Below are 25,369 nucleotides of genomic sequence, written 5' to 3'. Positions count from 1 at the left end.
AGCAGTACCACAACTTTTATATTCTCTTTTCAATATTAATACAAAATTTTTAATCAGTATAAATTCCTGAAAGCGCAAGTTTTGAGTCCCAGAGGGATATGTTAAGGTGTTTGCTTTAGGGTTTTTCTATAGCTTCTCATATACCCAACATGCTTTTAGTCAGGCCAAGCTTTATGAAGAGTGCAGAGGTAACTATGTAGAAATCTGTGATATATAATTTGGCATATACATGTGTTTTATTTTTCACAGCATTGGATGAAAAGCTTCTTATAGATACAACTAAAATGTTCTTTATCCTTTGTTTCAGCAAAGTAGGAGTTTGCTTTTCTTTTCATTATTCCATGTTTTATACATATATGTGTGTGTATGTGTGTGTGTGTGTGTGTGTGTATTTACCACTGAATAGTTTTCAGTTACTCTTGAAAACAAATTATAGAGAGTTTGAAAGTAGAAGGAAAAAGGCAGAGAAAAACTAATGTATGGGCTTATGACATTTATTTTTTTTAAGGCAACATGAAGAATGTTTTGTGATTTGATAAACGTTGATAAGGTTACATTATCCTCCTGGAATACAATCCTGTAGGCCCGATCCTCTTAATGCACTGGATATTCCAAGTAGCAGGTGTCATATGTTGAGTGCCTCTGGGCCCTAGGTATCTTTTGAGGCCTTTTCTGTATGTTTGTCCCAGGGCTCCTGTTAACTTTAGAAGATGGGTCATGACATTCTTTTCTAGAGTTAAAAAAAAAAGTCATAATGAGAATATGGAGCACTTCCAGACCTCATAGCTGTGAGTATCTGAAGGTCCCAGGATACAAGACTTGTGGAGGCAATGCTGTGTCCCAACCCCAAGTAAGTTATTCACATACTGAAGAGTGTTCGGAAATACTTGCAAAATGAGGAGTAAAAGAACTTGAGCCTTCATCACTTTGAACCTGGAGCTTTTCTGCTGAGCAGCTGTCATGTTTGTTTTGCTGAGAGGAAGTGTGTTGCTTGCCCTGCTCTGCTGGTTCTGTGCTTGTTTTCCCTGTTTCATGGGACCACTTACGTAAATTGGCTCATTTAAAATTTCAGAGGCTTTTGTGCAGATAAGTTAAACATAACTCATGACACTGTGTGGCTAAGAGAATAAGTCTTGGACAGCTGCTGGAGAAGCCCAAGGAACTTTTCCTTTAGAAAGATCTAACTTCAGCTTTGGAAATTCTTCAGGGATGCGTTTTGCAAACTCCTGAAGTGTGTTGGCACTGAGTTTGCTAAACATGAGCTAATCCCCATCCTTCAGAAATCCCCTGAGAACTCATGGTATGCTGTTGCTACCATAGTCTTCCCACAAGAACGTTTCCCATTAGCGAGCAGACTTGGGTCAGGATCACAAGAATTTCTAAGGCCATCTGCTCTACTAATTCACCAGCATTTTAGTTCTGTCATCACACTTGGTTACAAACCTAGTTCCTATCATGTTCTGATAACATTTTTTGAGTGTGTACTTGTGTATTTCTTTATATGAAGTAGATACAAAAACACACAAACTGTGTCAGTTTGGATGAGTGATTTGACAGAATTGTGTGTTTACTCAAATTGTGCTTAATTGACTTTCAACTTGTTGATTTTCAGTTTAGTGTGCATTTGTTGAAGGTTGACGTTGTGCAAGACACCTGCTAGTTGTGGGGAATATAGATTGAATGAATAAATGCAGAAATGAGTAAGGAGAGCCATTCTTGTCTAGTCCCAGGCTGACAAAAAAAAAAAAAGAATAAGGCAGGGTGGGATGAGGAAAGACTCAGAGGAGTCCAAAATACCTCCTGGGCGAAGGCCTCGTTTCCTCTTTGACTTCATACTGCATCTGCGGTGTAGTCAAAGGATCTTTTCAGAATCTCTAAATCCAGATGCCGTTTCCACAGTTAAATGCCTCAACAGCTCCCTACTGGCTGCCTTCAAGCCTCACTTCCCTATTGGCCTCCCCTGTACCCTCTCTTGTCACTGTCCCTTTGCAAGCTCTCTGGCTCAGATCAAATCTTGCCAACTGCTGTTTATTAGCATGTGGTCCTGAACAAGTACCTCAGTACTTTCTGGAGTTTGGATTCCTTAAACAGGATTCATACATGATCTTTTTAAGGATAAGACTTGCTTTAATGGTATCTCTGGGCTTTCGTACAGGGACTGTGCATAATAAACATTTTTATTTGAATGAATGCTTAGCAGTGAAAGGAATCTTCTGCATTATATTAATCTTTTAAAAAAAGATTTATTTGTTTTTATTGCAAAGTCAGATGTACAGAGAGGAGAGACAGAGAGGAAGATCTTCTGTTTGATGATTCACTCCCCAAGTGACTGCAACAGCTGGTGCTGTGCCAATCCGAAGCCAGGAGCCAGAAACCAGGAGCCAGGAACTTCTTTCAGGTCTCCCACGTGGGTGCAGGGTCCCAAGGCATTGGGCTGTCCTCAACTGCTTTCCCAGGCCACAAGCAGGGAGCTGGATGAGAAGTGGAGCTGCCGGGATTAGAACCAGTGACCATTTGGGATCCCGGCGTGTGCAAGGGGAGGACTTTAACCACTATGCTATTGCACCGGGCCCTGCATTATATTAATCTTAATATATACTAATTATTTTTAATGTACCTATTTCTTATGACTTGTGAAAGCCCTAAGACAAAATGATTTAAGAAGGAGAATTTTAAAAAATATTTTTTGAATGTGGAGGAAAAGCATTCTAACAGCTGTACTTTAACTGATATCCCTGCTATCTCCCAGTTGCATTTGTTTTGAAAGGTAAAATGTTTTTTTAGGAGCTTCTAAGAAAATAGCAAAACATGAAATACCTATTTTGTTGGAGAGGTACAAATGAATGATGAATTTTTATTTTACTACATTGCATTAAAATACTTTGTGAAGAAAATTTGAGCTAAACAAATAGGCCTGAAAGTCATTGACAAAACACATTCTACTGAAGATTTATCTGACCAGGTATAACAGAGTGGTAGATATTCTTAATATAATCTTTTAATTTTTTTACAGGTGTGACTGTAAATGAATAATGATCATTTCTATTATCATAACTTTGATTTAAACTTAAAAAAATCTTTTTGTTGGTATTATTATTTCCATGATAAAAATTTGTGGGTAGTAATTCTCCCTTGTCCCTATCCTCCTTTCTCATTTACCCCTCGCATTATTTTCCCCCATATTATTGCAGTAGTATAATCCTCTAGAAGTAATTACAGGGTTCACATTCTCCTGTTCAAGTGTATTATTGGCATTGTAGGTATAGACAAATGTAGAAAATCCCGTATCATATTGTCGAGATAAATTTCACTGTTTCATTGGGAGTCCTCCTTTTATACAGGAGTACAGATGTATGCTGCAACTTATCTTCACTTCCTCATATGCTAGTCGACATTCTATAGTTCATGTATGAGAACAGATGTGTGTACTCGTGTACATAAGTATATGTGTATGTACTTTTAGGTTTATAGTTAGCTTGTCTGCTTGCTTCCTATCTCATTGTTTTTTTTTTTCACGTAGGTTCTTATTGCAACAAGCTTTCTTCTTACCACTGCCTTGATGGTATTGCATACATTTTAATATGTTGTGCTGATACCTTCATTCATCCCAAGGGAATTTGTATTTTCTCATTAATTTCTTCCAAAAGCAATTGTTCATTCAGCAGCATGCTGTTAAATTTCCAAGTATTTATATGTCTTCTGGGGTATTTTGATGTGCTGGTCTCCAGTGTCGTTCTATGATGGTCTGAAAAGATGCATGACATGAATTGGATGTTTAAAAATTTGCTGATGGTTGTTTTGTGGGCTATAATTTGATCAATCCCGGAGAAGGTTCTATGAATTGATGAAAAAAAGGTGTGTTCTGTGTCTATAGGATGAAAGGCTGCAATGGTATCAATTAAGTCCATTTGTTCTATTGTCTAGGTGGGCTCTGTTGTTTACTTGCTGATATTCTGTCTCTTTGATGTGTCCTTTGAAGTTCGTTGAGTGTTAAGGTTCCCTACTATTATTGTATTGGAGTTTATTTCTCCTCTTAAATCCATTAGTGTTTGTTTCATGTAGCTAGGTGCCCAGGCATACGGTGCATATACATTTATTACGATGATTTCTTGCTGCTGAATGGATTCTTATGTGGTATCCTTCTTCATCTCTTTTAATGCTTTTCACGTCAAAGTCTATATGATCTGATATAAGAATGACTATACAGCTTGTTTTTCTTTCCTATTATCCTGAAAAGTCCTTTCCCATGCTTTCACTTTCAGTTCCTGCTTATCTTTGTGTGTGAAATGCGTTTTTTGTAGGCAGCAGATAGATGAGTCTTGATTTTTGATCCAGTTCACCAATCTTGTCGTTTGATTTTTATTCAGGGTTAATAATGACAAATAGTAATTAGGTCCTGACATCTTAGCATTGGGTTTCTCATTGTTTGATTTAGGTTTCTTTTGTGGTTTTGTTGTTATGTTCTCTACTCTTACCATCTTTGGATTTGGTAGGTGTCGTTTGTTTTTTCTGTCTGTAGCACACCTTTAAGCAACATTAGTAGGGCTCAGCTGGTAAAAGCCGTCTTTCAGTTTTTGTTTGCTTTGGAAGTTTTTATTACATTTTCTTTGCTGAGTATATTATTCTTGGCTGACCTTTTTTTTTTTTTTTCTTTTGGGATCTTGAAAATGTCACTTCATTCTATTCTGGTCTGTAGGGTTTCCTCTGAGAAGTCTGCTGTGAGTATGATTTAATTTCCTCCAAATTTTCTGACTTTTCTCAAGTATACAATTAAGTATCTTTTCTTTATGCTAAACTGAAAAGACCTTGATTATCATGTGCCATTTCGAGGATCAGTTCTGTTCTAGTCCATTTGGGGTTTTCTGTCCTTCCTGTATTTTAGTTTCCCTTTTCTTTTTCCATGTTAGAGAGATTCTCGTTTATTGTTCATTGACTACCTCTTCAATTCAGTGTCTCTTTCCGTATCTTCAGAAACTCTTATGACCCTTATTTTAGCCTTTTCATGGTGCCAATTAATTCTTGGATGGTTTCTTAGCTTTACTGAGTTTGTCTTCCAGCTCTGAAATTCTTCCTTCTTGGTCAGTATTATAGAGATATTCCATTATATTTTTAATTTGTTCTATTGTAATTTTTGTATCTAATATTTCAGTTTGATTTTGTTTCAATGCTACTATTTTATATGTAGCTTATTCCTTAAATTTCTTGAGCACTTGTATCTGCTTCTCACTGTTTTTAAAAAGCTTTATAAAAATTAAAAAAAACTTTTGGCAGTTTCTTAATGTCTTTATCATCTAATTCTGAGATTGAAATAGCTTTTTGATGCTTTGTGTGAGAGGCATCAGTAGCCTCGCCTGTGCCTTTTCTTTTGCCCTTGGACTTTGCAATTCAGATTACCAGATTCTACTTCAGCTAATTTTCTCTTTAAGTTGTAGCATCCACAGGTCTGCTGATTGACTTCACTGTTCTCATTCGATGCCTAGTTCTCCATTTGTGGCACTCACACCACTTGCTCCAGCAAATTGCAGCCTCAGGCTCCTGCCACGGCACGCTCCCATGTGGGTACAGAGGTCCACACACCTGGGCCAGCTTGCGCTTCTTTTCCAGGAACAATTACAGGGAACTGGATTGGAAGTGAGGCATCCGGGACTTGAACTGGCACCCGCATGGTGCCCAACAGGTACTGGCTTTACTTCCAGTCCAAAATGCTGGTGGCCCCTTTATATTTTTTATTGTTATTGCTCCAGCTACATGAAGCTTCTAGTTATCTATCTGCTACCTCCAATTGGTCTTCCTTTCTCTGAGCCTCTTCTTACTCCTCGTAGATGTTTTCTTTCACTGTCCTTTCCTCTTTTCCCTAACAGTTTTTGACAGTATTATATCAGCACTTGACCCATTCGAAGCCATGGCAAAGGCTTCCTCTGAGAAGTTCTTTTTGACATGTCTTCCCTTGTCACTGTGTTTTTAAATAACTATAAAATGTTTCACCCAGTTTATAGAGCTTGTCAATGATGGGGACTTATTTTTCCCTTGTCTAAAACAAAGGGAAGCTGATTTTTTTCCCCCTCAGTGCCTGTTGTAGTCTTTAAGCGTCGTTGGCCTTCAACCAATATTTCACTGATTTGTCTAGAAGCTAACACTTCATAGCGCTTTCAAGGAAATTCCATTCCCATAAAGAACACTGAGGATTATTTTTGGATTATTCCACTCCTTTGTCTCTGACTAGAGAAGTTCTGACATCCTTCTTACAAGTTGTAAGATGTATCCACCAGAAGAAGAATAGAAGACGAGAGAGAGGAAGAATGTTAGGATTGAAAATATTTTTAGAGATCCACATAATCCAGTTTTTTAATTTTATAGATGAACAAAAACAGATATCTGGAAAGCTTAAAATGACAATCTCAAATCACACGAACAGTTTGTGCTAAAATTAGACTTTAGATACATTCAGCTAAGTGCTGTTTCCTCAAGCAGTCACAATGCATGAGATGATATTATATAATATTTAGTCTTGGAAAATTGTTAGAAGAACCATATACTTACAGTGTTCTCATATCCATCTTACTAGCAACACATTAACAAACAGGAGATTGGGTCTTGAAAGTTTCTGAATACATTTCCTCTCTTCCTGTAATTTTTTTCTAATTCATTCACTCCAACCGGGGAGTTGTTGATTGCATTACTTTCAAATGTGCAGAATCATTTGCTGACATTCACATAAAATTTTTAATGAAGTGTAACATACTTTCAAAGAAATATGTAAATCACAAATGTATAAAGTTTAAATTTGCAAAAACTGACTGTGGCTGCAGCCATAGGACCAGCACCCAGGTCAGTACAGAGTAGCCTCAAAAAGTTTAGAAACAATGAGATAAAACATTTGGAGAAATAAAAGGACTCTGAAACTAATTTCTTTTTTTTTTAAGATTTATTTTATTTTTATTACAAAGTCAGATATACTGAGAGGAGGAGAGACAGGGAGGAAGTGGAGCTGCCGGGATTAGAACCAGCAGCCATATGGGATCAAGGCAAGGACCTTAGCCACTAGGCCACGCTGCCGAGCCCAGAAACTAATTTCTTTTTTTCCTTTCTCCTTACAGGTATTATCGGTGTGTGTGTTAACAACAATTCTTGGTTGTATATTTGGACTGAAACCAAGCTGTGCCAAAGAAGGTAATTAGTACTCAGTATACATGTTTTTGTGTTTGTGTGTATGTGTGAGTGCGTGTGTTCAGGTTTCTTCAAAAAGTGATTGAGGTGAGTTATGCTGGATTGTGCCTTCTTATTAAAGTTATGTTGAAGCTTGCATTATTGTAGCCATGTATAATGTACAATGTCATTTTGTCATATGTTATTCCAAAACAAGGAAGAGGGGATACAACCAAAACCCCTAAGCAGTACAAGATCAGTCGATAACAAACACAAGGTTTCTGGTGCTATGTGCATGGAGCTCTTGCTGTCTGACTTTCTCCAGGTACTCCTAAGGAGTCATTGCTGAAGAAGCCCTGGCAGTTGCTAGGCAACCAGTTAGCATTTTGGACAACTAGAAACTCATTCTGTGCTTTTTAGGTGTTTTTGTTTACTTGTTTGTTTTTGTTTGTTTTTAACACTGCAAATGGTAATTTCAAAGCAATAGTGTCATTAGTGCCATTTTAAATGTATTTTTCTTGTATATCAAGAATATACTTTTCTTTATATGTATTTTTTCTTTATATCACATACAGATCTCTTCCCTGTATTCTCAAAATTAAAACAAATAATAAAAATGGATTGCAATAGACCATACTAGCATTATTTTGTCTGCCATATAGATTTGTGTTTGCTTTGTTTATTTAATTTTGCCTCCTGTAACGTTCCTTATGGTTTTCCTTGAGAATGCAATTTTGGTAACTGAAAAGATTCTTATCCTATTCAACTAATCTGTAATTATAATATGCACCATTTAAGACATATTAGTGACTATTAAGCTTTTATGTGTTTTTTAAAAGAGTGAAAAAGAGTGATTATTTGTAGTTACTTAGTGATCTACTTGCAGTGAATGTATCTAACAAAACAAGGAAGTTATGAACTTTAATGCCTACTGTGTTGTCACTCTGCAAAAATTACTTCACTGAATTGTGTGTGACTCATAGAAATCAAGACTAAGTATTAAAAGTAGAAATTTTAATTTAAGTCCAATAAAATACATTCCTTTGTATTTTATAACTGACCAAATACCTATTAATGAACTTCAAATAATAGCTATTATTATAGTAGTTTTTTTGCTTTTGGGTCAGGAAGGTTAATGTTTCTAAGAGTAATAATTGCTGTTATTATGTCTTTAAACTTGCCTGATTTCTTTTTATCAATTCTATGGGAGTGTCTTGTTGTTTCAGAAGACTATGAAAGTCAAGAACTGAGATTATTACCTTTTGTTAATTGAATGTACATTATTTGCCTCTCACCTTTTCTCAATACTCTAGTTTTCTAATAATTAATAATAACCTAGCTAACTCAAGAAATGCAGTAAGGCACTACAGAAAGAAGATGATTTTGAGCAGAAAGTGTTTTCTCTTTTCTGCTGTTTGCCCATAGAGCAGAAGTTGACTAGTACTAACTCTGCATTCAGAACCTGCTGCATGTCAAGGACACAGTACGCTAGAAGAACCCAGACGTGCTCTTTTTCTTCACAAATAGATAGTCTGTTGTGAGACCAGGATGTTAACCAAGGAACCCTGTTACAGATGGAACTAGGTGACTGAAGGGAGGGACCAAGTTTTATACAACACCTGCTGGTGTGGTTGTGGGGAGAAAGCTACCCTCCTTCACTGTTGGTGGGCGTGTAGGCTATTATAACCACTGTGGAAGTCAGTATGGAGAGCTCAGCTATCCCACTCCTCGGGATCTATCCAAAGGAAATGAAATCTACATATGACCCAGGGATCTGTAATCCTATATTTACAGCAGCACAATTTACAATAGCAAAAGCATGGACACAACCCAGATGCCAGTTCAAAGAGAAGTGAATAAGTGGTACATCTAGTCCATAGAATATTACTGGGGAGGGGTGGGGAGAACCCAAGTATCTATGTAACTGTGTCACATAATACAATGTAATTAATGAAGTTAAATAATAAATAATTAAAAAAAAAGAGAACACTGCAAAAAAAAAAAAAAGAATAAAACCCAACCATTTACAACCAAATGGTTCCAACTAGAGATCATTATGCTCAGTGAAATAAATAAATCCCAAAAGAACAAATATCATATGGTCTCTCTGATATAAGGCAACCTTCAAACAAAATATGCAATCAATAGCCCATTCAATACTGTTTTTGCTGCAACTCATGGGTTTTGATATTTTTGCGTTTATTTTCATTTCTTCAAAATAGTTTCTTTTATTAAATTTTTCACTGACTCATAAAAACGAGCTTATGTAACAGAAATTGAACCTGGGTTGGTGTGTTGGAGAAGGCTTTTGCTGAGGAGCTAGGTTTGATCTCTAGGTGAAATGGTGTTTGGAGTTACGGGGTGCTGTGGAATGTGTTCTGTGCACACATACTGCTATCTTCTGCCAGTTCCTTTCCTTTCTGGAGTACTTCTGAACAAACACTTTAAAAAATTAAGAAGATTTTTAACATTTTTTTAAAAAATTGGTAAATCCGTTACTGCTTAAGCTGACCTTTTCATAATGTAAAATATTAATAACCAAGCCTCATTTTGATTTATCTTTGTCATGTCTTGGATATTTAAGTCTTACCAGATCCAGAAGTGCTTATGATAAATAAAAGAAACAAGTTTTCAATGTCAAGAAAACCAAGTGCCCATCTCTATACATCAGGTCACCTTGTGTGTGTGCATAGAAGTGTTCTTGGGTGATATTAGTGTCCTATCTGTGTGTTCTAAGTAGTATGTGAATCTAGCTAACTTAGGTGTATTAACTGATATTGCTTTATAATTAGGATGATTAAAATTATCTAACTCATTGTTTAACATTTTCAGTAAAAAGTTGCAAAGGCCGATGTTTTGAGAGAACTTTCGGGAACTGTCGCTGTGATGTGGCTTGTGTTGACCTTGGAAACTGCTGTCTGGATTACCAGGAGACGTGTATAGAACCGGGTAAATATGTGCAGAGACAAAGGTGGCATTATGGACCAGTCTCATATCAAAAGAATGATCTGTGTTTTTTAGGCATGTGATATATCTGATTCATTTGAGTTTTAATTTGCAATGTGCACCTGTTTGAACATTAGCGCTTATATTCCAACAGCTGCAAAGAGAGAATATTCCACATAATTTACCTTCGCTAAACATTGTATGGATAGCGAAGCTGTGCCTGTGTCTGACGTATACTGAAAGCTTTGGTAGTCTCATTTGCATTTAAACTAAGTTCTAAAAGGCTGCCTGAAATATGTAAAAACTTTCAGTGTGGGCTTATTAAAGCAACATCCTTAGATATACAGCTACACTTTAAAATGAAGTTATCAGAATGTGAAAATTTTTTGTTTGTTTTGTACTTCCTGGCATATGACATGGAATAGTATAGAAAGAGGGATGAGTCATATTGAGATTAAATTTTGACAACCCTGAAAGCTTGAGGAAGCTGAATCCTACATCTGAGTTGCAAAATGATAATTATTGCTGTCCAAGTTTTAAAATGATGGAATTCAGGACTTAGAGTGAAATGACAATTTGAAATCCTAACAGGTGGTACCTTAATGTTTTATTTTTGGTAATTTTGAGTGATTGCAATGGTGGCAGATTCTAATCTATGAGTCAATTCTGAGTTCTTTTAGGATGTGTTGCATTTCAACCATACACACATCTTATTATCTGTTTCTAGAACGCATATGGACCTGCAACAAGTTCAGGTGTGGAGAGAAAAGGCTGTCCAGAAGCCTCTGTGCCTGCTCTGATGACTGCAAGGAGCGGGGTGACTGCTGCATCAACTACAGCGCGGTGTGTCAAGGTCAGTCTCCCGTGGGCTTCCTGGGCTCTGCAGCAGCTTGGTATGTTACTGTCCTGGCTGATTTTGCATAGGTGTTTTCTTGTGTATTAAGTGTCCTATTTATTAACCAGTTCTATGAGCTGAAAAATACTTTAAAACATCATACTAGGGCCCAGCCTGGTAGCCGAGTGGTTAAAATCCTCGCCTTGCATGCCTTGGGATCCCATGGGTGACAGTTCATATCCCAGCTACCCCGCTTCCCATCCAGCTCCTTGCTTGTGGCCTGGGAAAGCAGTCCAGGGTGACACAAAGCCTTGGGACCCTGCAACTGTATGGGAGACCCGGAACAAGCACAAGGCTCCTGGCTTTGGATCAGCTCAGAATCAGTCGTTGTGGTCACTTGGGGAGTGAATCAACAGATGGAATATCTTCCTCTTTGTCTCTCCTCCTCTCTGTATGTCTGACTTGCCAAGAAAATGAATGTATAAATAAATCTAAAAAAAAAAACTTATTCTAAAGAAGAATACAAGCATATGCATGAGCAGAGAGCCTGTACTGGAAGAATTTTGTCACAATGTCCCAGCTTTCTAAGAATTCTTGTCTACAAGTGGCCAGTTTTGTTTTAGCCAAAGGCACTCACTCTCCTGTACCTCCCTCTCCTGTTGGTTATATAGATGCTGAGTCTTTGATGCCTTGTTTGTGGGAAGATACTTTTTAAGTCCTAGCTCATTCTTATGCCCAAGTTCTGTTGGAGTAAGTGAAGGCAGTGCCAGATGCTTGGAGAATCAATGTGAAACGACTTCGAAAGATTATAGGCTATTTTGTAAGGTGGTGTTTTACGGTGTATTTCTCATGTCACAGGATTCTTTGAAATTCCTTGGCAGAACCTGGCTATGTATGAAAGAGAAATAACATCAGTGTACCAAAGATTTGGTTGCTTGGATAGAAGGAGATTTAGAATTTCTGCTGAAAATTATAGGAATTTGAAAATGCAAACAAAAATCAAATTCTCTTAAATATAGAGTTGGCTCTCAGAAACCAAGGTAGTTTTATTGATTCCAGGACCCTGTGCATACTAAACTCTGAAGAGGATAAAGTCCCTTATCTAAAATGACATAACTGATATGAATCTTCTTAAATATTTAAATCATTACTAATTCCTAGTACAAGAAGTATGCTATGCAAGCAGCTGTTTATACTGTATAGTTTAAGGAATAATACATAAAAATGCATGTTTCAGCACAGAAGAGGTTTTTGGTGTTTTAAAACAAATTTTGGTTTGTTTTGTTTGTTTGAGCCTTGAGCATTTTGACCCACAGTTAGTTGGATCCGTGGTACAACACCTGTGGAGGACAGTGGTGTGTTTTAGTCTGGCAATGAGGCATTGCTTTCCCATCCTCAAATAAACTGACTCCTGAAACAGAATAGGTTCTTTTATTCATTATACTTCTCTAGTGTCATCACTTGTTGTCTGCATACCTGTTCACCCAGTTTGCTTTCAGAATTTTTCTTAATGTATCTGATAGACATCAAACTATTGTCCCTGTTAAGTCTGCTCAACTCATTTTATTTTTTGAACAATATTTTAGGTGAGAAAAGCTGGGTAGAAGAGACATGTGAGAGCATTGATGAGCCTCAGTGTCCCAAAGGGTAAGGTTCTGTTCTCAGATACTAATCTTTTCATTTTTGGAAACACCATTTGTTTCTTTTTCAGAATGTAAACGTGATAATCGTTGGTGCATTAAGCATTATTTTTATCCTGATCAATGTTTCATACTAGTGGTATTGAGATGATTACAGTGTGACGCTTACTTTGGAATCTGGTGGGAAAAAGAGAGACCACAAATGCTTGTTATCCCAAAAGCCATTGTACCAGAGCATTTACCTAACAGCCTACTAAATCATCCTTTTTCTTTTCTGTTCACTAGAAATAGTTTCATGCAGATGTTTATAATGAAATCTAAGTGCACCTGGTTCTGTCGGGTCTCCCAAAAATGCTATGTTATAGATACTGGTTATTGGGAATTGTACTTGTTTCAATGTATGTATTTAAGATGGGAAGGGGTAGGAAAAAAAAGGCAAATAACTGTTTGTCTTTAACTTTTGCATTATTGAGTAAGGGCTGGCATTTGTTGTAGCAGTTAAGTCCCTGTTTAGGATGGCCTCATCCTGTATAAATTACCAAGTTCAGGTTCTGAAATTGCTTGTGGTTCCTAGGACACACCTTGTGGGACAGCAGGTGATATCTCAGAAGCACGAGTCTCTGCCCTCCACGTGGGAAACCCAGATAGGTAGCCAATTTCCTGGCATCATCCTGACTCAGATGCAAATATTGCGCATTGTAAGAGTAAACCAGTGATGGGGTATCTTGGTCTCTGTGCCTTTGAAATAAAGTTAAATACAGAAATGTCATGTAAGATTAAAAAGATTTATTTGAAAGGCAGAATTACAAGAGAGAGTTTTGGGGGTGGAGGGAGGGAGAGAGAGAGAGAGAGAGAGATCGAGATCGAGATCTTCTATCTGCTGGTTTGCTCCCCAAATGGTTGCAATAGCCATGGTGAGACAGGAGCCAGGAGCTGGGAGCTACGAGCTTCATCTAGGTTTTCCACATGGGTGCAGGGTCCCAAGGACTTGAGCCATCTTTCAGTGTTTCCCAGGACATTAGCAGATAACTGAATTGGAAGTAGAGCAGCCTGGATTTGAACTAGTACCCTCAGGGGATGCCAGCATTGTAGGTGGCAGCTTTATGTACTGTGCCATAACACTTGCCCAATAAATTAAAATTTGAATAACAAATAAATTAAAAATGACAAAATTATTGAGCAAATGTTTTGTGGGAAATCTTGTCATGGTTGTTCTGTGATACACAGCTACTCTGCCATCCACTAGGTATCCCTACAGAATTGCTGAAGTGTGACTGTTTTGCTATAGCCATGTAGCTGCCATCCACAGCAGTTTTCTTTTGCTGGCAACAACATATATGTGGTTTTGTTACCACCATCTTTGGATTTATAAAACAAAACTTTAGTTCTACTTGGCGTGTGTGTGTTTGTACGATCTCATTGTTTGAGTATTCCAATTTTGAATCCTTTGTTTATATATTTAAATAATAATTTTGCTATTTCTACAATAACTATTTCTTTAAAATGTACTAGAACTATAGCATATCAACACAATATCAGAAGGTAGTTGTTCAGGAAAAAGTTTATGTAAATGAAATTTAACAGAAATGCTACTTATTATCATTTATTTTCCTGCAAATTTGAAAACCCTCTTACATTTTGGTAGCATTTGGACCAGCTTTGGAATGGTGTGAACCATGAATGATGTTTTTTGGATGGTGGTTCAAAATGCTCTGATGGCTTAATAAATACTATTTAATGATATATAGAGGATGCTGTGAAACAAGCAAACAGAAAAGCCTGCAGGCCAATGCAAATGCAGGTAAAATATCCTCTAACAGTGTGCTTGCCAAGCTTTTTAGGCACTGAATGTTACCCAGAGACCTCAGTCAAAAATCTTCGCTGCACCTTGGGAAGGTGGGAGAGTCTCTTTATTGGATTTGTCTTTTTTTTGCTTCTTTAAACTTCTTTTTTCTTTCTCATTATCCAGATTTGAAGTGCCTCCTACCCTCCTGTTTTCTTTGGATGGATTCAGGGCAGAATATTTACACACTTGGGGTGGACTTCTTCCTGTTATTAGCAAACTAAGTGAGTAACTTCAGAGTTTACTACTTTGTGTCCTCTGTTTCAATGAGATAGATGAGGGAGGTCGTCCTTTTTGGAAAAGTACTGACAGAACCTGACTACCTTCCTTCTCTGTAACCAGCTAGGTGAAGTTATTGTGGTTATTCAGAAGCTACCCTCTAAGTACTTAACAGATAACATATTTTTAATTCTTGGGAATGTTAATACATATATATTCTTTCCTAGAATATTATATTCCTTTTGTGGAAATATATATTTAAGCATTCGTGCTAAAATAAAATTTCAAAAACATAGTATTTCTGATATGGAACTGATACTTGACATAAAAATACTGTCTATTTGCTTAATCTGTACCATCATTTGGCCTGATACGGCCCTTCTGATTTCTTTATTTCATTCTGTGTCTTCAATAGTCAGTTTTTTTTAAGTTATTGGTGAAATAACAGAATGATCTTTTTCAATGCTTTAAATCACATTAACAACCAGTGGTATGATTGTAAGTTATATCGTTGTCATTTAAAAAGGAAAAAAAATACATATATGGAATGTGTGGATCTAAAAACTGTTAAATGTTGCTAGTTGCTAGTGCTCAACGTTTAGATAGCTGTGGCTATCTAACACTGTAGTGCCCTACTGGACTGAAATGGAAATAAATAAAAGAAAACCTTTAGAGTCCTTTTGGAATTCTAAAATACTATTTACTAAAATTTGGTGTATGAGGTTGTCTTAAATATTAGAATCACTCTCAGCCAATGCGTATGTACTTTATTATGCTTATCTGATGCAATGCCAACATAATTTCTATAGACAGCTTTTGAAAAAAAGGTTTTTTTTTTTCATTTTTACTTGTAATAAGTAGATTTTTAAATAAACAAGGATTTGGCATAAACAGTCCAGTTTTACAGAGACAGCTCTGTTCTTAGCAGCAGGCCCACAGACTTTGAAGTGTAAATCCAGCCCTGTGTGACTGCTGGGAGGAGAGTTTGTCTCCATGGCATCAACGTTAGCACCATGGGTTTAGAATTAAGTAGCTGTACGTACTTATATAGGAAGTTTAGAAGAAACCATTATGTAGTTAATCTCACGCCCAGCCTGGAGTAGTTGGAATATAGCCTGTTGAGAAAGCAGTGAGATCTACAGAGTTATACCAATCCAAGGAACTATTTCCAGTAATGAAATATTACAGTAGTAGAGGCAGAAAAAGTGCAATATTAGGGTTGAATGACTAGGATTGTGGGAACAGTTCGGCCTCCATACTTTGTCGGACATTAAGCCATATGTCTTTGGTTTTAAAATGACTAAATTTGTCCAGGGTCAGCTATTGTCACATCTATGATTTAGAACTCTATCACCCCACCTACTGTTTTACCCTTGTTTTAATTTGCAGATTTATCTAATAATATAGTTTTAAAATGACCTCTTATAATTCAAATATTTGACTGCCAAGTAACATCAGAGACCTAGCAAACATGTTATTAGCACTTTTCTTTTTCTTTAAAGATTTATTTATTATTTTTATTGCAAAGTCAGATTCACAGAGAGAAAGAGAGGCAAAGAGAAAAATGTTCCATCTGTTGGTTCACTCCCCTAGTGGCCACAATAGCTGGAGCTGAGCTGATCTGAAGCCAGGAGCCGGGATATTCATCTGAGTCAGCCACGTGGGTGCAGGGTGTCAAAGCCTTGGGCTGTCCTTTAATGATTTCCCAGCTCACAAGCAGGGAGCTGCATGAGAAGTGGAGCAGCTGGGACATGAACTGGTGCCCAAATGGGGTCCTGGCACATGCAAGGCAGGAATTTCAGCCACTAGGCTACTGCACCAGGCCCAGAACTTGTTTGTCTTGAACGTAATGTGATGGATACATATGTGGTAATTATTTAACTGGCTTAAATATTTTGTTCCATGTTATTCTAAGAGACAAAATAATTCATATATTTAAAATTTGATATCTAGAGTGTTGCTTTAGCATTAATTCTGAGTTTGTATCTGGTTACACACCCTTCCTGTGCTACATTTATCTGTGATTTACACTGCTGTGGTACCAAAGCCAAATGGAACAAGCAGATGATCTGATATGCTTCATCACGATGCTTACTTTTTTTTTTTTGTCTTTCAGAAAAATGTGGAACATATACTAAGAACATGAGACCAGTATATCCAACAAAAACTTTTCCCAATCACTACAGCATTGTCACAGTAAGCTCTGCTTTTCACCTAGACTCTGGTTATTTACAGGCTCTGGTTTGGGAAATGCCACTTTATTTGTGCTATCTCCATTTTCTGATCCGTGAAAAGGAGCGACTGAAGTCTTAAAATGATTTCTTAATTTTTTTTGTTTGAAGATTTCTGATTCTTGTGTGCTTTTTTCCCTATGAGTTTTGTTGTTGTTGTTGTTGTTTTTAAGATTTATTCAGAGAGGAGGAGATTTATACAGAGAGGAGCAGAGGCAGAGAGGAAGATCTTCAGTCTGCTGGTTCACTTCCCAAGTGGCCGCAACAGCTGGAGCTGAACTGATTCAAAGCCAGGAGCCAGAGTCTTTTTCCTGGTCTTCCGCATGGGAGCAGGATCCCAAGGCTTTGGGCAGTTCTTGGCTGTTTTCCCAGGCCCTAGCTAGGAAGCTAGATGGGAAGTGGAGCAGCTGGGACATGAACTGGTGCCTAAATGTGATCCTGGCACGTGCAAGGCAAGGATTTAGCCACTAGGTTACTCTGCTGGCCCCTCCTCTATGTGCTTTATTTGAGCCAAACAGCTGTCCCCTACTCATGTGTTCTCAGCTTGCCTTGCTAATTATTTTGATGCTGAGTTTAAGCTAACCCCTTAGCCTTCCTCTAGATTGGATTACAGTCGTCTTTTGTTTCATTGGAAGTTTCCAGATTCAATTTGAATTCAGGAAAAAAAGTGCAATTCATGAACCCTTGTGCTGAAGTCCACAACATTGTGTGCCACTTGTACTGATGCAAACTACTCTGGCACTCAAAGAGGAGCTGGTTCTCAACCATGCTAAAAAAGACAATAATTTATTTTCAGTATTTGGAAGACTGCTTATTTATATATAGCTTTTTAGACATGTTATTTGTGAATGTTATTACTATATAATTTAAAATGTAAATAAATACTGTACAAAATTTTCAGTGGTTGATTGTTTTTGACAACACCCATTGCTTTTTGTTCTTCTTTAACTAAACTTTATTATCATTAATTTCATCTTTGCTATGAATTTCTTTGTTTAGTTTTATTCTGTGATTTTATTTAACATCAAGTAAATTCATGACTTATAAACATCTATATTTTTATCTTTTGTAGGGACTTTACCCAGAATCCCATGGTATAATTGACAATAAGATGTATGATCCTCAAATGAATGCATCCTTTTCACTAAAAAGTAAAGAGAAATTTAATCCCGAGTGGTACAAAGGAGAACCTGTGAGTGTCTTATTTTAACTTCTGATGTAGCTTTTGTTATTATTGTCATTTGTTTCATTTGGAGTAAAATAATCAGACTCCCTAGGACTCTTTATGACCTATTTGATTTACTGTATATGTGAGCACCTTTCTTAAATGGATATGAATGCTGGTAACCCTAAATGCAAGTTGTTTGATTGCATTAAATGAGAGTACTTTCAGAGATGGGTTTGAGTTGTATTCAGCCATTTTCTTTTTCTGATTGAGTCTTCTTATGTATCTCAGCATGAAGCAGTAGTCTGGGTGATACTTTGGATTTCTACAAAGCTATTTAGTTTTTGGTTGTGGTGAGCCTTGGCTTCGTTGGATGCGTTTTAAAATAAAGGTTCTTTATGATCCTGATTTTAGATGTGCTGACCTTTTTATTTTTTCAGGTTGCTACATTCATTACATAGGATCTTTTTGGCCAACTTTGATATTCCTTGGAAGGAAAAAGAGCATTATATTTAATTTACAGGTTATGAAGTCAAATTTAGCTCTGATATCGTATGACTTTGGGCAAATCATTCTTGATATACTTTGGTTTTCTCATTTCTGTAACATGGATAATACTGTTAACTATGTCACAGGGTTATGTGAAGAATATATAAATTAATAACAGAATGCCTACAGGGATATTCATACTGTGATTGGCAGTTAATAAATACTTAACAAATGTCAGTTACAGAAGCAAAGTTGTCAGTAACTTAAATACAAGTGTTATTCCTCTTTCAAAATAATGAATTGAATTGTGTCCATCTTATTTTAGATTAAGTTTTTTTGCAATTATTTAACCCACTTTTGCTGCCGTCATATAACATGTTTGTTATTATCTAATTGCTAAAGCTTGCTGGCCTTAGGAACACTCTAGCTTGAGCACATGCATTCCCAGGAGGTGAATGTTTACATGATTTCCTAACTTCCCTTCATTATCTTCTCCAGATTTGGCTTACAGCAAAGTATCAAGGCCTCCGGTCTGGCACTTTCTTTTGGCCTGGATCAGATGTGAAAATTAATGGAATATTCCCAGACATCTACAAAATATATAATGGGTATGCACAAGCAAAATTTTCAGGGTCCTGTAATATAGTTACTTTTTCATTTCATCTTTTTAAAATCAAGCTCTGAGCCCTAGCTTTTGAGTGACACATTGATTGGAAAATGCAGACTCAGAATAAGAGCTCTACCTCAAAGAGTTTTGGGTACATGGTAGATAGTGAAACTACAGAAGTGTTTTCGTTTTTAGAAACACTAATGACATGTCTTGTTCTGATCTTTGGTCCAGAATTAAAAGTGAGTTCATGGGCCTAGCACGATAGCTTTGTAGTTAGTCTTCACCTTGAACGCACCAGGATCCCATATGGGGGCCTGTTCATATCCCAGCTGCCCTGCTTCCCATCCAGCTCCCTGCTTGTGGCCTGGAAAAGCAGTCGAGGACAGCTCAAAACCTTGGGACCCAGCACCTGCATGGGAGGCCAGAGAAGCTCCTGATTCCTGGTTTCAGATCGACTCAGCACCGACTGTTGTGGCCACTTGGGGAGTGAATCAACGGACAGAAGATCTTCCTCTATGTCTCTCCTCTCCTTATATCTGACTTTCCAATAAAACAAATAAATAGATAAACATTTTTTAAAAAGTGAGTTCATGATGGAAATCGAAATCTGAAAGGGGAATTCTGTATATTTTAACTCTAGGAAGAAAATGAATTAAGAGCAGGAAAGGAAGTATAAAGAAAGACACAGGTAATAGTCACCTCTTAGTGTATAAATGTATTTCTCAGACATTAGTGACACTTCTAGTCATTAATTTCTACTTAGTTCTTAAAGTTTATATATTTTTGATTATTTAGAAGCCAGAGTGACAGAAGAAAATAGCAGAGGAAGGGAGGAGGGTAGGGGAGAAAGGAGGGAGAGAGAGAGACAGAAATCTTTCATTGATTGTTCTGTTCCCCAAATGCCCACAGCAAGCAGGGCTGGGCCAGGCTGAAGCCAGGAGGCAGAAACTCCTTTTGCGTCTCCCTCGTAAGTGGGAGCTACCCACATACTTGGGCCATAATCTGTTGCCACTCAGGGGCATTAATAGGAACCAAGTTCGGAAGTGGAGGTGGGACTCAGTTCAAGGCAACCTGATGGGGTGCTTGTATCCCAAGCAGCAGCTTAACCCACCAATGTACCACAGTACATGTGCCTCTATATGGATAAATAAATAAATAAATAAATAAATGATTTATTTATTTTTATTACAAAGTCAGATATATATAGAGGAGGAGAGACAGAGAGAAATATCTTCTAGTTGATGATTCACTCCCCAAGTGACCGCAATGGCCGGAACTGAGCCAGTCCAAAACCAGGAGCCAGGAGCCTCTTCCAGGTCTCCCACACAGGTGCAGGGTCCCAAGGCTTTGGGCTGTCCTCAACTGCTTTCCCAGGCCACAAGCAGAGAGCTGGATGGGAAGCAGGACTGCCAGGACTAGAACCAGCGCCCATATGGGATCCCAGCGCATTGAAGGCGAGGACTTTAGCCACTAAGCTACCATGCTGGGCCCTAAATATATTTTCTAATGTAATAACCTGATCAGATAGCCTCTCTGTAGTACTCAAAATCTGTAATGCATTTAAAACCAAAACAAAAGCAAAAAAAACCCCACCTTTCATGGAAGACCTTTTGTGGCTGAACTCATGAGATAACCACTAATACACTTGCACAGTTTGCATTACAAAATTGATACGGCAGGATATTTAGGGAACAGAAAAGGTCATAAGTTTCAACCAAGAAGGGCAAAACAGTTTTCTTTGGCAGTCTTATGTTGTATTGTGTTGTTTCTGATTCACATGAGAATAATGCAGTGCCTGTATCTCACCTTCTTATTGGCTGTTGTTCTCACTCCATTGATGAAATTGAGATGGTTTGTGAGATTTTAGATATTATACATTGTACTGCATACTGAAATATTAGTAATATCAGATGTAGAGCTTTTCAAAGTCTAGTAGAGAACATAGCAATTAGCTGTGTCACCTGTACGTGGGTTGGGCAAGCACTGTGATGGAGGTATGTAAACAGACCCTGTGCCAAGAAGGCATAATTAATTCTGCTGAAGAAACATTGCCTGGAGAACTATGATCTACTCATCAAGTGCCCACTTTCCAGTTACACAAGAGTCATCAGTGAGTTCTTTATGAGGTGCGCCTTGTAGAATGCATTAATACATGGGCTATTCTTGTGGCTTACAATGATGGCTCGCAGGCACCAGAAGAAAATCCTCAAGTGGGAGTAGGAATTAATTTTTAAAAATCTTATTACAACTATTACTGGTATAAAACTTAATGTTTGTCCTTTATATATAAGTATTCAAGCTAAAACCATCCTGTGACTTTAAGATACAAATAGACAAATGCTATCTTCAGTTAAAAAATAAAAAATAAAATTCAAGCAATGATTCCATGTTTTTTGTTGTGTTAATGCTTCATTTTAGTTCAGTACCATTTGAAGAAAGAATTTTAGCTGTTCTTCAGTGGTTACAGCTTCCTAAAGATGAAAGGTATGTAGACAATTCCTGTTTTAAATGTTCATTTGTTACATGGATGTTATATGTTGCTTTAAAATACGCTACATCAAGATTTTACTAGTAACTATGTTATTTTATATTTAACTAAATTCCTCAGTGAACCATTGCACATTTTAAAGAATTTAATTGATTCTGAACACATTTAGAAATGTTGCCCCAATGTTATTGAATTTTTAGTTATTATCAATTGTTGAATTATTCTTTCCATTCTGTTTTTCAATGTGTTCGTAAAATATTACATTTTGGTACTGTTTGATTTAGACCACACTTTTACACTCTGTATTTAGAAGAACCAGATTCTTCAGGTCATTCATATGGACCAGTCAGCAGTGAAGTAAGTATCCTTTTTAATCAGTGATTTTTCATTAAACCTAACACCATCTAACTGAACCTTGCTTCGAAGCAGATTTTGAGACCATTCCATAGATTTTGTGATATCTACAAAGACACTTAGGCACAATTTAGAAATTAAAGAACGTACTTAACCTAAGATTTGGGAGTGTGGTTTTACTAACCATTTTCATTGTGGTAAAAGGAAGTGATGATGAATTGATTTCCATGTTTTGAATTCTAAAGCCATGTCCATTTTGTAGCCTCTTTCTTTGGCCTAAAAATCTGTAGGCAAGTGCAAATCCCAATGAAAATACAGAGTGCTAAATGAAATATCAGAAAAACCTTTATCTGAACTCCTCTCTTTAGAAGGAGGAGAAAACATGCTTAAAACAGAGTTAGCACATCAAAGGATTGAGGATTTTATTAGGAATGTGGAGATACGCAAATAATAAATCTTTAGTGAGTGGTTACTAGGAAGCTAGTGATAGGAGAGTAGCTCATGGACTTTCTCAATGTAAAATCTTATTTGAGCTGACCCCTGCCAGGGCCTTAGGCCTTGACTATGTTTGTTATCTGTGTACAGCCTGTACATTCTTCTTTGACTGTTTGGGTCATGATGTATCTTTTGTACTTCAGAGTGCAGGAAGCACTAGAAGAGAAAATGATTTAAGCTTCTTTCCTTGAACCTCTAAGTCAGTTTTCTTCTGGTACATATTTTGTCAATTACTTAAGATACCAAACAGACAAGAAGAAGCCTCCATCTGTGAATGTCATTGACCAGGGTGAAAAGGAGGAATGTAACTGTTAGAATCAGCCAGTCAAAATTTTTGTCTATAGTTATTTTTTATCTATATGATTCCAATGGATAAAAGATCATAAATGTACTTGCTTGTCAGGAGCTATGTACTATAGCCACATTGAAGCCATTTTGAATATATACCTATGGGACAGTGGAAAACCCCCGGTTGGCTAGATGCTTGGGAAACTAGATGTTATGAAACTAATCACAGGCTTAGCTTCAATTGTTTCTAGCAACTCTTTCAGAATGTGATTTATGCTGTACCTGCCAACATCTTCTACCTACACTATTATTAATATAGTGGTTATTATTGTTGATATGGTGGCTGCTCAAGAACAATCGGTCTTGAGACCATGGCTTACGTCCCAGTTTCTCCTTTCCTCCCTGAGCCTTAGTTACTGAAAAATATAAAAACCCTCAGTTGAAATCAATAAACTGGCAGCTTGATCAGACCCATTCTTTGTGTCTCTTGTCCAGTCATTCTCTCCTAGGTTGGTTGAGACCCCCGTTGACTGTCCTGCTGGACGGGACACTTGCTTAATAACCAGGGTTTAACCTTGAACTGCCATCAGCTCTTCTGCTGAGATAGTCCAGGAAGAATAGTTTGTGAGGACAAGGTCCAAATGAAAGCTTTGGCTTGGTACGTTTGTTTTAAGTCCTGGTTTGTTTTAACATTTTTTATTTATTTGAAAGTCTGATTTACATAGAGAGAGGGAGAAGCAGAGAAGGAGAGGTCAGAGATCTTCTTGGTTCACTGTCAGAGAGCCACAACAGTCAAGGCTCAGCCAGGCAGCAGCCGGGAACTTCTTCTAGGTCTCCCATATTGGTGCAGGGACCCAAAGACTTGGTACATGCTCTGATGCTTTTTCAGGCCATTGGTAAGGAGCTGGATTGGCAATGATGTCTCTGGGATATGAAGCAGTGCCCACATACAATGCCTGTGTTGTGATTGGCAGCTTTACCTGTCATACTGCAATGCGTGCTTCTTGGTCTTTTTAAAAACAGTATTATTTTCATCTACTTGAAAGGCAGAGCAACAAAGACAGAGGGAGGAAATAGAGATAGAGATTTTAAATTCGCTGCTTGTCTCCCCAGATGCCTGAAACAGCCAGGGGAGAACCCAGGCTGAAGCAAGAGCCTGGAGCTCTTTCCAGCTCTGCCATATGAGTGGCAGGGATAGAAACACTTAAGGCATCACCTGCTGTCCTGCTGTGTGCATTGTCAGGAAACAGAAGCAGAGAAGGCAGGACTAGAATTAGGCACTGTTATGAATGCTGGCATTGAAAGTGTTGGCTTAACCTGCTGTACAGCAATGCCAGCCCGTTGAGCTCTAGTTTTGAAGGTGCCATTTGATCTAAATGTTTATTTTAACAGCAGCAGAGGGAAAGAGAATAGGAGCAACTGTGATTGATTTATTACAGATAAAAGGGGGTGAAGAAGAAAGCTGCCCCCACAAGGGCCTGTTCTTACACTTTGTGTTCTGTGCATCCGAATCTGTCTCCAGCAGCTCTGCTGTAATCAGTGACCCGCTGATGCTTGCTTTCCTCGATCCTTCAGTGAAGCACAAACGTTCCTGCTTAGAGGTCAAAGGGAAAATTTCTTGCATGTGTTGTTTTGATGGGAAAATTGACTGGTTGCTAGTATTTTTATTTTTTAGAATAGTCACTGACATTTAAGACTTGTGTCTATGTCATTTTGGCTACAAAAAGACCTAAAGATCATTTTGTAGTAGTTTGATTATCAGATTATACACATTTTAAAATTGGTGTTCTGCTTTCTAACTACTAATGATTTTCCTAAGTACCTGCTTTCCTAATGGTTCTTTATTCAAGGTTGAACCCATTACTTTTCAGATCTTACTTGGATAATCTGTCAACTGTAAAACTAATAGTACTGACACGTGAAAGCCTACTGTAGCTTAATGCTTAAACCCAATTCTTGTGTCTTACGTATTTTTGAGTGAATAAAAGACCATGCTTAACAGAATTTATCTCATATTACAGAGGAATATTCTGAATATATATAAAGATTAAACTGATTTGCTAGATTATAGAAAACACACATGAAGTTGCACAAGAAATTTTTTTCAATTGATTTTATAAGGAAAGAGAAAAAAGATAAAAAAGCTACAAAGCAGTTTGGCAAACTATTTGCTATTCTGTAATGTGTATGCATGTGTAAAATATGTAATATTCATATGCAAAATTATATATGATTTGAAAGGAAGTAATAGATTGTATTCTTGAGAGATCTGCATCAAAAATTTAAGTAATGGACCTATGAGAAGTATTTTGTGAATAATATTGCGCCCTTCCACTGTTCACAGTCAGCCCTGTTTTGCTGAGCTTCATGTCTTTAACCCTGATCTTACTTCATGTGAATCTCTTCATCACAATTGAACCCATTGCACTTTTTATTTCTGAACATAGATAGCTTTATGTAGAAATAGCCATGGTGGAATGCAGCACATGGATTATTTCCTTTTCTTAGGTCATCAAGGCCTTGCAGAGGGTTGATAATATGGTGGGCATGCTGATGGATGGCCTGAAAGAGCTGAACTTGCATCAGTGCCTCAACCTTATCCTCATTTCAGATCATGGTA

At 37.4% G+C, this 25,369-nt stretch overlaps 1 protein-coding gene across 1 annotated transcript in view; it reads left to right on the top strand.

Annotated features, from left to right (window-relative positions):
- Positions 1–25,369, top strand: part of ENPP1 (ectonucleotide pyrophosphatase/phosphodiesterase 1) — a 75,168-nt gene that overhangs the window by 28,475 nt on the left and 21,324 nt on the right. Inside the window, exons 2-12 of the mRNA XM_058674032.1 lie at positions 7,098–7,170; positions 9,979–10,095; positions 10,820–10,945; positions 12,514–12,574; positions 14,537–14,634; positions 16,746–16,825; positions 17,933–18,052; positions 19,013–19,122; positions 21,543–21,608; positions 21,897–21,969; positions 25,258–25,366. Coding sequence (XP_058530015.1) covers positions 7,098–7,170; positions 9,979–10,095; positions 10,820–10,945; positions 12,514–12,574; positions 14,537–14,634; positions 16,746–16,825; positions 17,933–18,052; positions 19,013–19,122; positions 21,543–21,608; positions 21,897–21,969; positions 25,258–25,366 — 1,033 coding nt within the window. The remainder of the gene's footprint in view (positions 1–7,097; positions 7,171–9,978; positions 10,096–10,819; positions 10,946–12,513; positions 12,575–14,536; positions 14,635–16,745; positions 16,826–17,932; positions 18,053–19,012; positions 19,123–21,542; positions 21,609–21,896; positions 21,970–25,257; positions 25,367–25,369) is intronic.

Source organism: Ochotona princeps, chromosome 1 (assembly GCF_030435755.1).
Source record: "Ochotona princeps isolate mOchPri1 chromosome 1, mOchPri1.hap1, whole genome shotgun sequence".
Classification (NCBI taxonomy): domain Eukaryota; kingdom Metazoa; phylum Chordata; class Mammalia; order Lagomorpha; family Ochotonidae; genus Ochotona; species Ochotona princeps.
The sequence above is the reverse complement of the archived record's forward strand: the minus strand, read 5'-3'. Positions and strand labels throughout refer to the sequence as shown.